Raw genomic sequence first — 12928 nt, forward strand, 5'->3', positions numbered from 1 at the left:
GACGCCTTTGTGATAGAGTTAAAAAAAAGTTTAAAAAAAAAAATTGCGGTAGGCGGCAGGTCTGGCCGTACAGTGTTGGAGGAGTCTAAGCAGTAACAAGTAGCAGGAGGTCACTGGCAGCTTCTTTTGGGTCAATGCGCACTGCTCATTAATGCTTTAGCTATGTGGCAGCTGTGTGTTTGATGTCACTCATTGCGACACACACACACACTTACACACACTTACACACACATACACAGTCCTTAGACTTGTCCGCTTTGACCCCCCTCCCCTGCTCATGAACCTCCCAACTCATTTCTCAAGGTCCTTTCACTTTCCTTGTTGTCCCGCCTTTTTACCTTGGACTTGTCATTTGCATTCCACCAATCTTGACTTTAACATTATGGAACAAGGTTGGGAAGTACCTGCTGCTCTCAAAAGCATTTGACTAAACGTCAATTAGGATTACAAAAATATATGCTATTAATGGAATGTCAGTATAATGACTGGATATTATTTAGACAGCTTTTCTTTTAAGTGGGGAAGGTGGTTTAAACATTTTAGACATGGATTTCTTAGAATAGTTGGCAGGAGTTTTGGCCTGTTCTTCCTGACAGGGCTGAGATTCGTTGTTAGCGCCTTTTCAGGTCTGCTCATAAAAAAATTAAAACCATTCGGATCAGGGAAATGTGATGGTATGTCACATTTTCATTAAATGTTTAGTCAGCTTTTTTGTGACGCGCACCAGTCCCTGTTGTAGCATAGCAAAGACACAACACTTTTTTGATTATAGTTGGGATGTTGTTTTTAAAGCCTAGAAGCTTCCTGTTTTTCCCCAAATTCAGCAATAGTCATTATGGTCTAGGAGGGCAATTTTTTTTGCCCCTGCCTGACCGAAAACTCTCATGGTGTTTGTAATTGTTTGAACATATACACGTGGCATCTTCAGGTTCCTGGAAATTCCAACCCCATAATGAATGAAATTTGCTGACGTTCACAATTCCCGTTATCTTGGATGATTTTTTTTTAAAAACTAATTTCCATGAAGTTAGTTCAGCTTTCCCTTGAAATGCATCTACAGTTGTATCATTGCATACTTTCATGATTTTTCCCGACTAACATTAACAAAATATTTTGACTTTGTAGAAAGTAATCAAACTTTTCAATGAAAAGCCTTCCCTCATTGGTTTTTAGTCACTATAAGTTCATAAATCCAAATGGACCTTAAACGGTAAAAATTCACTCTGATTCCATGCCATACAATGAGAACAAAAACATTCTAGGAGACGCACGTGTACACAGTGTGTTCACCCACACTTATTGACACAGTGGACAGGGAAGTGGAGCATTCATCATTTTGTCAAAGGAAACTTTTGTCCCTCGCTCATTTCTGCTGTTGTGCCAAGCAGGCCAGCCAGCGACATGTTATGAAATGACTTTTTATCATTTCACGCCGCATAGGAAAAAGAGCAAAGGCCAAGCTGGCGCTTGTTTTCCCAATATACACACATACATACACACACATGCACATACACACTTGAGTTTGCATCCATCTGCTCTCAAGCTGCTTGCTTGGCAGGTGACTCAATCCTCCTCAATCCATCCTGATTTACCGAGACTTTAGGATTTACATTTTGGCCTCAGAAGGAAGGAAACTCGTGAGACTAAGGATCATCGGCAGACTCATTTACCCAGTGGTGTGGGCAAAACTATTGGGACACTTGGTATTGTGCCCAAATGTAAGAAGTTCCACAATTCTGGGGGAAGTTAAATGTGTCTGTTTGAACTTTGTGCTTTTGAAGTTCATCCCAAAGGTGTTTGGAGTTTTTTTTTCCATTGTTAACTTGTGCCAAGCAGGCTTTATGAGTTGTAGAGAAATTCCTTTTCCAAAATATTCCACGTAGCTAAAAAAAAAAAGGTATTGAAGTCAAATACGAGTGGCTACATCTTTCATTTTGATTCATGTATGCAACTCCCCTGATGTTTTCAACTTATTGAACCAAAAAGGCAGTAAATGTTTAGGTTTCAGTTTCTCAGACATCAAATTCATGCCAAGACTACAATGCTGTTCATGTTGTCTAAAACTTTCCCCTTTTTTATTACAAAGAAATTGATGATATAATTTACATGGCAAAGATTGCTGTAAACTAAACACGTATTAGCTTTCTAATTAAAATAACGGCTCAGTCTAATCAAACATTCCCAGGTTCAGATGTTTTGTTCAGAAGCCAAGCAACTGACCTTAAACATTTCCAAACATACACTCCCAGCTTGGCTTTTTAGCAGAAAGGGTGGTCACAAAAACATCACACTTCGCAACCGTTTCCTGCTTCCAACCACATGTTTTACAAATTCAAAAGTGTAAACAGCAACTGTAAACGGCTTTCCTGGAAAGATATGTCATGTTATGGTCAGGCACACCAAAGATGCTTTTTTTGTGTGTGGAAATTCCAACAGTGGAATGCCAATATTGCACAAGTATTTTGACTATTGCTAGTTTGTTTTTAGACTGAATATGTGAAAAAAACAAACGCTGTAACGGCCAATATGGGACGCCATTTTTATATCCCGACAACTTAAGTGTGTACTAGCAGCTGAAATGGACAGTTAGCTCAGCAGTCAGCACGATTGATTGTTACAATTATTATTTCCCGTAAAACAACAGTTAAAATGTAGCTATTTTTAAGGCAGGTTGTTTTCTATAAGACAGAAAACATGTTTCTGTTCGATTCTGGCAACTGCAGTGCCCAGTATTTAACATTAACCTGTTTTTTCCTTTTTGAACGAGTGTATTACAGACAATTGCTCAAAGTCCAAAATGGTTACAATCTTGTTTCTATCTGACTGTTCCAGGTGGCTGGGCGGAGGTCCAGACAGGTGTTTGAAGCGGAACCTGTGGAGGGCGTTTGGTCAGGTTGGGCGGAGTGGTCCGATTGCTCCCAGCCATGTGGCGTGGGCGTGTCTCAGAGAGCCAGGAAGTGCCTCCCACCTCCACCCGTCTCTCCACCCATCTCCTACATGCCACCCAACTGGGGTAGCTATCGTCCAATTGGCGCTGGGGGGTCGCACATCTCTTCCATGCGGCCCTACCCGCCTTCCCGTCAACACCTGCCTCATCACCAATCGCCTAATCCTAACCAAGGGGTGTCTCTTTATCGGAATAACCCGCCAGGAGGCGACGTCGGGCAGAGCGATCCGTCTTTCTATCAAGCTGAATACCCGGCGGCTAATCAGAACCGAGTTTCCGTGTACCGATCCCCTTACAGCGGTTCTTCACGTGCTTACAACCAACAACAACAACGCACCATCAGGAGGCCTGGCAACCATGGAGCATCAAGAGGGGCAGGAGGAGGGAGCAGGCGCTCCGTCAGCACCAGCCGGGAGGCTTTGCCTGTCAGGAGGTAAGCCCAATCAATCCAACAAGTGCAGTCTAGGGGGTTCTACAATGCTGTTTTGTATGATGTTAGTTCAAAACTGCTTTGATTGACAGCAGTGGATTGTTTTGTTTTCCAAATGCGATTGCACTCCAAATTGTGGTTTGATTTGCTTCAGACAGAGTGCACTTAATGTGAGATCTGAAATTTGCTTTGTTAAGCTTCATGAGGTCGTCTGCTCAGTAGGAAAATTCATTATACTAAATATATTTTGTTGTTGTTGAGAGTTTTGTGTCATTTTGATCCCGAAAGACCGTCTTTCTCACCTGTTGCAGGCCTTCACCCATCCGTCCTGGTCAGTTTGGGTACGGGAAAGTTCCCTTTTCCCTACCTTTGCACCGACCCAGCCGGCAAGCTCGCCACACCAAGAATGGCACTTTGTCAGGATCTCATCGATCTGTCGCTGATGACGACTTAGTTGATGTCGATGATGATGAGGAAGAGGACGCGACTACCCCCGCCCCCGCCACGACAGCGCCACCCCAATCACATGCCAGAAGTGAGCAGAGACGGGTTCGATTCCCACCCCCTCCCGAATTCCCGCCACGATCTCCATCTTTGTCATCGTCGCTCCCATCGGGCCATCGACTGAATTTTTGGAACACTGTGACCGCGCCTCCTCCACCTCCTGCCTCACCTCACTTGCATCCCAACTCGCAACACCACTACTCTTCCCCGCTTCACCAGCCTTTACACAGGGAAAGAGCACCTCACCCGGGATTCGGACCTCAAACCCCACAAGCCGTTAACGTGTACCCGCTTCAGCACCCCCACGGGCAACACATGCCAGTGGAAGGAGGAGGCAGAGGAATGCCGCAAAATTACAGGTGTTCCGGTCCTGAGAAGGAGTATCGCAGGTGCTTCTCACAGGTAAGATATTCTTTCACTCATTAACTGCTTATTTAATTATTTTTTTAAATGATGCCAAGAAAGCTCCGTCTGAATTGATTGCTAAAAATGTAAAAACACTATTCAACCTTTTAATTAACACTTTTTAGCGTGTGTTTATGTTGGGCGAGGGTCCTAAATAGATTTTACAAATTAATTTCAGTGTTTTTTTACCCACTTTTTTCAAAACATTTTTAATTCTATAATAAATTATTTTTGAAATTTCAAAGAAAAAGGAACTGGCACCTACATACTTGTTTTTTATAATCTGAAAGAAAAAACTTTAATGCATTATGTCTGAGATTTAAAAAAAACAACTATTCTAATTTATATTTATGCCTGCACATTGGTGTTTTTGAGACCGACAGCACTGATTAGCATTAATGAGGGCAACGTGTTGAGGGCTGGTGGCATTCAACAGAGAATCTGAAGGTCAACAGAATGTTTTTGGAAGGTTTGATCATTCCCTAGTGCCAACAGTAGCCTGTTGTCCATGATCACTGACATGGAACCGAGCAAGCGCGCGTTGTGTGTGTGTTTCTGGATGAAAACCAGAATACACACATCTGCTGAGAGGCTTTGCTTGTGATGGGACTCACCCGAGGCCAGGGAAGTGATGGTTTGTGCCAAAATGAGCTTTGCTGTCTTGTTTAGGGAGTTGGATGGCTTGTGTGAGCTGTTACTTGGTAACAAAACTAGACAGGCAGGTGACAAAGGCAGCTCCATCTCACCGTAACTGCGGTTTCACTGAGACAAGAATGCCACCAATGCAGTGTTCCCACAATTAAAAGTGACATTTCCAAAGCTTTCCAGTTGCACTTTGAGGAGGTCCACTAGATGTCTGAATGATATCCAACTCTAGAAGCCACAAGTCAAAGCACAAATGTAATCCTTTATCAGCCAAGCCATATTTGGTAACATGAGAACAGGATTTAAAATAGACACTGCGAGCCTGACTTGGTGTTGACATTTGGTACTACCCAGTATTATAAGGTACGACTGTATTTCTAGTACCTGAGCAGCCAAGTTTCCAAGGATACCAAATTCCCAATGAGGATGGTCCATCCAAATTCCCATGGGTGAAGTACCCGCATTCAATAAATAAGTTTTAGCTGACCTGACTTTTTACCTTAGGTCAAACCTACAGACAGTGGAAGAACTTTAGAAAAATTCAAGGGATTAAGTATCAAATTTGCATGATAAACTACTAGTCTTAACATCTAAATAGTACTGACATGATGGTAACTATGTTTATTTGACTAATGACATGCCAGTATTTTACTGAGTGGTGTTATGTATAGTTTAAATATGCAACAGTAGTGATTAAACCTTTGATATATAACAAAATGTGGAAAGTTAAGTACTTTCAAGAAGAACTGCAAATTCAGCAGATGGTTTATCCTTGTCTTTTGAAATGATTCATTCAAAGATTCTTGTTTTTGCAGTTCCCAGCTGTACTATTAGATGGTTATTCTTCCTTACAGTAAATGAAGAAATATTAGAGGACAGGGGGGCTGTCTGTATAATGGTTTGAGGGAAAACTAGTTGAATGACTACAGCATGTCTTCATTTTGAAGACAGAGTAGATGCAGATTGTTCATTTCATTGTCATCCGCACTGACCATTTGATTTCATTGAGGCCTCCGTTTTTTACCGGTTTCTTCACCTTTGCGTCAGTAAAGTCACCGCGTCAATTAGTCGGCAGCTACAACCCAAGTGGTAAACTTTTACACGGTATTGTGAATCATAATGACTTCTCATAAAGCATAAAAATCAAGTCTTTTGTTCAAAAATCATGACTCACATTGGCTGTAACTGCCCTTGAAAGATGTCCAGTACATTTTTTGAGTAGTAAAGTGTGAGGAAAAATCTTCTCAGCATTGTCACGCTTCGTTTTAGTTGTTCTCTTTTTAGTCAAGGTCACAGATTTCCCACTGTGTACTCTCGCATTGACTGCAGCATTTTGCGACCAGTAATAAATGATACTCAACCATTGCAAAGCTTCTAAAATGCAGCCAAAAGTCAATTACCTTCAGGCTAGCGGACCTTGAAACACAGTAATGTGTATCGAAAGTATCATCGGTCTTTCTATTTCCCGGGGATCGATCCCACGTGTTGCTTGGCGTGATGCACAAATGCAATCAAGATGAGGAAAGTGATCCTCCCAGATTTGATCACAAGGACAAAAATAGGGGAGTTGACACGTGACCATGTTGTTGAAGAGAGCGCTGCTGATAAGGAGCCATTCAAACGCTTCTCGTCAAGCGGAAGTGGGCACTCCAAGTCTCAGGGCGAGCGCCCGCTTGGCACGCTCAGGGCTCTTGACTTTACTCTGTCAAGATCACTGGCCAGCTGTGCCCTCTCACAGTGGCTTTCATCTGTCGCCCCTTCGCGACAAGACCCATCGAGAAACACATTTAGTCTCTGGCAGCGACTCTAATCGCCGTCCTGTGACGCGAGAGCGTCGCCCTGCATATTTAGAGCGCTTTAGCATGGGCACAGGCTTCGTTTGTTCTGCTGTTACTGGTTCACATTTCAACTGGTGTCTTTTTGCCAGAAATGCTAAAGAACTTAATACAGGGACTGCAACAAATTATAGTCGATTCATCTCTAGATAATTTTTCCAATTGCTCAATGTATTGCCTCACATACACATCAGATTATAATCAGATTATATATACATATACATATATACATGTGTGTATATTTGTATATATATGTATATGTATGTGTACGTGTGTATATGTATATAGAAATGTGCATATGTTTGTGAATACATATACACATACATATACACATATATACATACATATAAACACATATATACATGCATATATACACATATTCATACATATATACACATGTACATTACAAGCATATTTAAGGGCTGAAAATAGTTGAACTTTGTGTATTATGAGATGTATGTATATGCATATTATTTATTTTTTCCAGTTGTTTGGCTCTTATTTTGCTTCACAAGGTTATCTTTTGGGCTTTTTTTTGCCAACTATTTAGTCACTTTGTTCAAAACGATTACGTTTGAACGGTTTTGCATTGCACAAAAGATAAAAACACCCACAAAAGAGCCTCAAGCACTCACTCATACCTGAAAAATTAACACCGCTGCCTACCATGCGAGTAACATTTTACACAGCTTGCCTCATGCGCATGTGTGCGTGAACCAGAATGAGTGTGACACTTGTGATTATCTGCTAGGTGTGTGTCATAACAAAGCCTGCCTGAGGCCCAACACGAGTGTAACTGGCTGTGTGTTTTTACAGTTAACGTGGAAATGAACGGTGTGTGCGAGGGGGTGACGCAGTCAAGTAGCAGTGAAAGGGGGTTCTGTTTTGCCAAGGATCAGTAGAAGTGAGGTGGAAAGTTCAAAGCTGCAGGATAGTGTTGCGTAAAAATAAAGTAATTTATGTAAAAGTAGGAAAACTTAATTCATTCGCTGATTTGATCCAGTGCAAATGGATTGGACGTCTTCCGCTGTCAATGGCGACCAATCTGTTATGTTCACATTGAAGAGTCTCTTGTTAAACAGCAGTTTAGTCGCAGTGGAATGTGAATGTGTGCCAGAAGAAAAGAATTCATGGAAAAGTGTGTGTGAGTTAGAGACCCATCCGTGTGTGCGGAGGACCTCCTGTCAGAAAGACGGGGGGAGGAAAAGGTGGAATTTGAGAAGCAGCAGCCAAAGGAGGAAGAAAAAAAAGAGCAGCAGACATGTCATTTCATCACTTTAGGTCCTCATAAAAGAAGGAAGAATCCACAGACAATCACAGACCCGGTCGACGATCCTCGGAGATTAAATATTTACAGGCAGCTGGTGGGACACCACACGCGATGAAGACACCAACGTTGCTACCTGACAGCCTTACCTGGCTTCTTGATGATGTCACGCCGCACAAATGTGTTTATTAAGGGGTTGTGTGCACCATTGAGTGACAAAACAGTCCAGAATAGGTTGAAGCATGCACACAACACCTGAGCACATGTTTTCATTTTAATGCTCTTTGGAGTTTCACAAGCGTGCGCCACCTTTTTGATCATTAACTCCCGTTTGGGTTTGAGCCCCTTGCTTTTCAAGTTTTCTTTTTCTTTTTTACAGGTTGTTTATCAGCACCCTTTTTTATTAGTGTACTGGGGAAGTTAAAAGAAAAGTTGGAGCTGATGAAATATTTCCTGAATGGGAGTGCCAACATGTGTTTTTATGGAAAAAACACTGCTACAATGAGCATTCTTTTACTAGGTTTTGAAAAAAAATGAAAAGGCAAATGCAATACAGACTAGCGCTGGGCGATATAATTATGTACGTAGGTATTGTGGAAATGGGTGGTCATAATTCTCTTTTACTGTCATTTGTTCGTCATAGGCTTTTTAAATGGACTTTTTTTTAAAGCTTATTTGATTGTAACTGCTAATTTCCCCCTCATTTTGTGCAGCACTACTTTGTAGTTCACATTTATGACTGGCCTAAAGAGGGAAAAATTAAGATACTGTGCCATATCATGATGGTTTTAATTTCCAGATCACTCGGCACTACATCAGCCATACAACAGTAGTTGTAAACTAACCGTATCAGTTGCGATAAGTAGAGTGACAAGCAAGGGAGTACTAATGCAGTTCCAGTCAAAGTCTAGATTAGGAGTCTCTATAGATTTGAGGGAGTGGGGGGTCAGTGGGGCAGCACTTTTAATGCCCCTTCCTCCACAGATAGCAGCATAGGGAAACTTACATTGTGCTAACATTGAAGAAAACATTTGGTAAAAGTAGTGACTGCAATCTTTCTAATTGGAATGACGAATGGATTTAGGGTTCTTGCTTATCTGAACAGTAGGCTCTTTTTTTGGTAAGTAATGTGGAGCAAGACATGCTGGAGGGTGTGACCAACTTGTGACTAGCAAGATGTCAGTCACCCCTGGGCGGTTCAAAGACCACACGGTAAAAATAAGTTTGGAACAAATTCCTTGAAGAAGAGGAAATAAAAGAGCTTCTATGCACCGGAATCAACATTGATGATAAGCATTAAGTCACTGTTTCTGTGGAAAACAATGTAGGCTTGTCGCAAAGGAACATCTGGAACAATACGTGGAATTCCACTTGGGATTTCCCAGTCATCTCTAACTTATCTTTTTTTGCATTTTACCAAACAAGTCCTTGTTTGGTTGTTTTTCAGCCTCATATCTGCTTTGCTTCGTGAGGGCTAGCCACCGTATCTATGTGTCGGGGTCTTGAGCCAAAGGCCTGGATCGTGATGGATGCTTTTTCTTTCCTCGACACCACTTCTGACTTCCTGCATTTGGGGTTCAAGGCTAGGGTCGAGCTGTTTGCAGCCAGACAATACCAATTGCTCGGGACAAACAATACAGTCATGCAAACATTCATATACAGATAACAGAAAGGTATTCGTCATACAACACATGCAGGCAAATAACATTTCCTGGCATCTTAAAATCAGCATTTTTAAATATAATTGTGTGCAATTCAGGTTGATTAATGACAAAAAAACAATCCATGAATACAAAATGTTTCATCAAACAAATTTTTTGCTTTACCAAAGGTTTTTATTTCTAAAGATTAAGGAAAAGGCAAATATAATTATAACTGTAGATAGGTAAAACAGGTCCAGAGTCGCAAACGTTCATGGGGGTCCTTCATAGTTGACAAAGTGTGGTTTGCATCAAATCGTGATGTTGTCTTTGATGGGTGAATGGATTGATGTAGTAAGCGTGGAAAATTAGATCGATTTGCACAAACTACGGTATGCTTTTGATCGAGACATATTTTGATCAATGGATACAACATTCATGATGCGATTTGCCTTCAATCCTGACTTTTTTGATTGATTGTACATGTGATAATGCTTTGAGTCATTACCTTTTGCTCTAATGGATACATGGTATGGAAAATGAATGAATACATAGATATTAAGACTATAAAGGTGATATGTTACTCTCTATTTTCCAATTTTTGATACAGATACAAAAACCTTCACCGTATTCTGGTCAGATTTGCACTGCAATGGTCACTTGTCTTGGTGTGCATGTCACATGGCAGTAACGCTAAAGGAATGGCCCAGTCAGACTTAGTAATACACAAAGCATTGAGGTCACATGTCCAGCTGTGCAGGCGTACACTTACTTGCTTGGCGCGAACCTTGCTGACATTTTCTTAGCTTCGCACACATGCTAAAACCTTCCAACTTCCACATACACATACACATATGCTCCTCCTTTATAAAACTCATTAGTTGCGTCTGGCTCTGGCTTTGTTTTTCACCCGTGCGTGTTGTGTGTGTTCGGGGCCCGTGTGTGTGTTTGTATCCAAAAAAATAAAACACCGTCCAAGCAGCTGCATTGACTTTTCGGCAAGATTCTTCTTTCTTCCATCTGTCTTTCACCCATTCTGTCAGGGTATGTCGATGTTTGCTTTGCCACGGTTCCTCCGCGGGTCGCCTTCATTCATCATCACGGCAATCCGACGCTACCGCCGCCTTCGATATTGCCAACAAAAGCACCAGCAATTTTTCTCATGAAAACAAATTGCGTCATGAAGAAATTCAGTCTTGCATAAAACTGGAGATCAGGGTTTGGAATATGTAAAAGGACTTTAACAGCTAATGAATAAAAGAGCATATTTTTCTGCCAAACTGAAAAAAAGTGTAATCTTTAGTTTTGGAGGATGCATGCAGTGAACTATGAAGACGGCTGTAATCCATTAGCAAAGGCCATAGTTTCCTGGTGTTAAAGTCAAAGCCCAGGAGCCCAGATGTGGCCCACCACCTCATTTTGTGTAGCCTATGAAAGACATGTGTATCCACTACATGTTTTTCTCTTAAAATAATATTCAAATAAAATTTCCATCATCCTCAATGAGAAACAGAATGAGAGGAATTGGAGAATATTTAGTTTTACTGTTGCTTTTTTCTAAACTACACTGTTGAAAAATATAAAACTAATATTTTTTTATAATTGAAAAAACTTATTAACTGATTTAAAAAAAATATATTTTTTAAATAAAAAAAAGTAAAAAATGCAAGTATTATAAATATATATACTTGCATTCTATAAATATATTTATACAAATATAAAAGAATATTTGCAGTTACGACACTTTAAAAAATGTTGTCCAGTTCTTAGATTTCCGTCTTCATGATACATTTTTTGACTGATATAACTTATGCTCTAGAAATACATAAAATACAGTAGTATTTCTAATATTTTCCATTGCAGGACTTCAATTAATATTTTTCAAAAAGGCACCTTCACCTAATGTTAATGTTTCTCCATCTGCAGTTAAGTCAACAAATGCCTTCAGCGATTATTTGCACATGCATACAATATTTCGTGCCTGGCATTGGTTAACTAGGATTTGATTTCCTCTTGGTGGTTTTTCCACGAAATGCTAAACAACGATGAAAAGGGACATTCCCCAAAGAAGTTCAATTAAATGAGGAAGGGAGATTTTTTTTCTAAGCGCAATTTGTTCGCTTTCTGTGGCATGTGGTACTTTCTTGTTTCACTGAGTTTGCTTGTGAAACAATCTTACAGAAGATTACTTACCAAAGTAACAATGAGCAATTGTACAAGTGAAGCCTGCGTGTGCCAGTGCAGACTAAGAATGTAAACCTGTTGTACTTTCCAAGAGGCGGGGAGGGAGGTCTTTTACCTCTGACCTGGTGGGAGGGAAAGATTACATTCCTGAAGGAGTCTGTGAAATTGATGCTGGCCACTGACACTAGCCTAGTGTTATCACTTATCAGCCTTTATTGCTTCTTGGTGCAATTTTTCCACTTTTTGTTCTGAAAGGTTATGCAAGTGAAATGATCGATGAGCTCCAAAACATCAAGTCCCACTCTTAATGACAAAAGACAAGCCAGATTTTTTAGTACAACAGGAATCCGTCTGACAACGCCTGTGCAAAACTAACCAAGAAAGGTTGTCAAGGTTACTGTAACAGTTGACTTTGAGGCGAGACGCTAGCAGCGGGTAAACAAAAGTGATCTCACTTGTGTCAGCAGCAAAGTTGAATCTTTTAAGAGGAGTCTGGAGTGTGAATAAAAGCAGTTGGAAGAGGACTGTGCTTCATTCCAATCACGTCTTGTTTCCTGTCCTAGTGGAGGACTAAATGACTTGTCTGAAAGGGGCTTCAGGCAGAGGCATGGAGAAGTACTGAGTGGCTTCAATTAAGTCGTCAGTTTCCCTTGCACGCACAAAACTTGAATGACAAGGGATCTGCAAGTGGAATTATCATCTGATGATTCAAAGCACACGCGCAGCACAACGAGTTGAATGCTTGAACCAAGGATGGATTTATTGTAAAACCTCATTCAGTCAGTTGAATTTTTTTGCTTGCTTGCAGTATGAGCAACATAAATAAGCAAAATGTTCCCATTTCAATGTGGAATAATAGTATGAATTATGAATCTTGGGTAACTACTTCTTTATACAGCTCAATCTTTCATGAATGATGAATGCTGTCTAGTAACTCAACAACAATGCCAACGCTCGAGTATTTTAATTTGGCTGACAGGTCCAGACTCATCTTTTTGTCTCTTTCCAGTCACCTCCTCTTAAGCTATTTCCCACTTGTTAGAAAAACATCTCCTTCTTTTAGGCCTCATT

The 12928-nt window shown here is 40.7% G+C and overlaps 1 protein-coding gene across 2 annotated transcripts in view; it reads left to right on the plus strand.

Moving 5' to 3' along the window:
• The window catches only part of adamtsl4 (ADAMTS-like 4), a 45381-nt gene that overhangs the window by 15946 nt on the left and 16507 nt on the right, over positions 1 to 12928 (plus strand). For both annotated transcript variants that reach the window (XM_077721276.1, XM_077721275.1), the window contains exons 3-4: positions 2833 to 3380; positions 3689 to 4283. In XM_077721276.1, the coding sequence (XP_077577402.1) occupies positions 2998 to 3380; positions 3689 to 4283 (978 nt within the window). In that variant the 5' untranslated portion in view covers positions 2833 to 2997. The remainder of the gene's footprint in view (positions 1 to 2832; positions 3381 to 3688; positions 4284 to 12928) is intronic.

The sequence above is a fragment of the Stigmatopora nigra genome, chromosome 7 (genome assembly GCF_051989575.1).
Source record: "Stigmatopora nigra isolate UIUO_SnigA chromosome 7, RoL_Snig_1.1, whole genome shotgun sequence".
NCBI classification, from domain to species: domain Eukaryota; kingdom Metazoa; phylum Chordata; class Actinopteri; order Syngnathiformes; family Syngnathidae; genus Stigmatopora; species Stigmatopora nigra.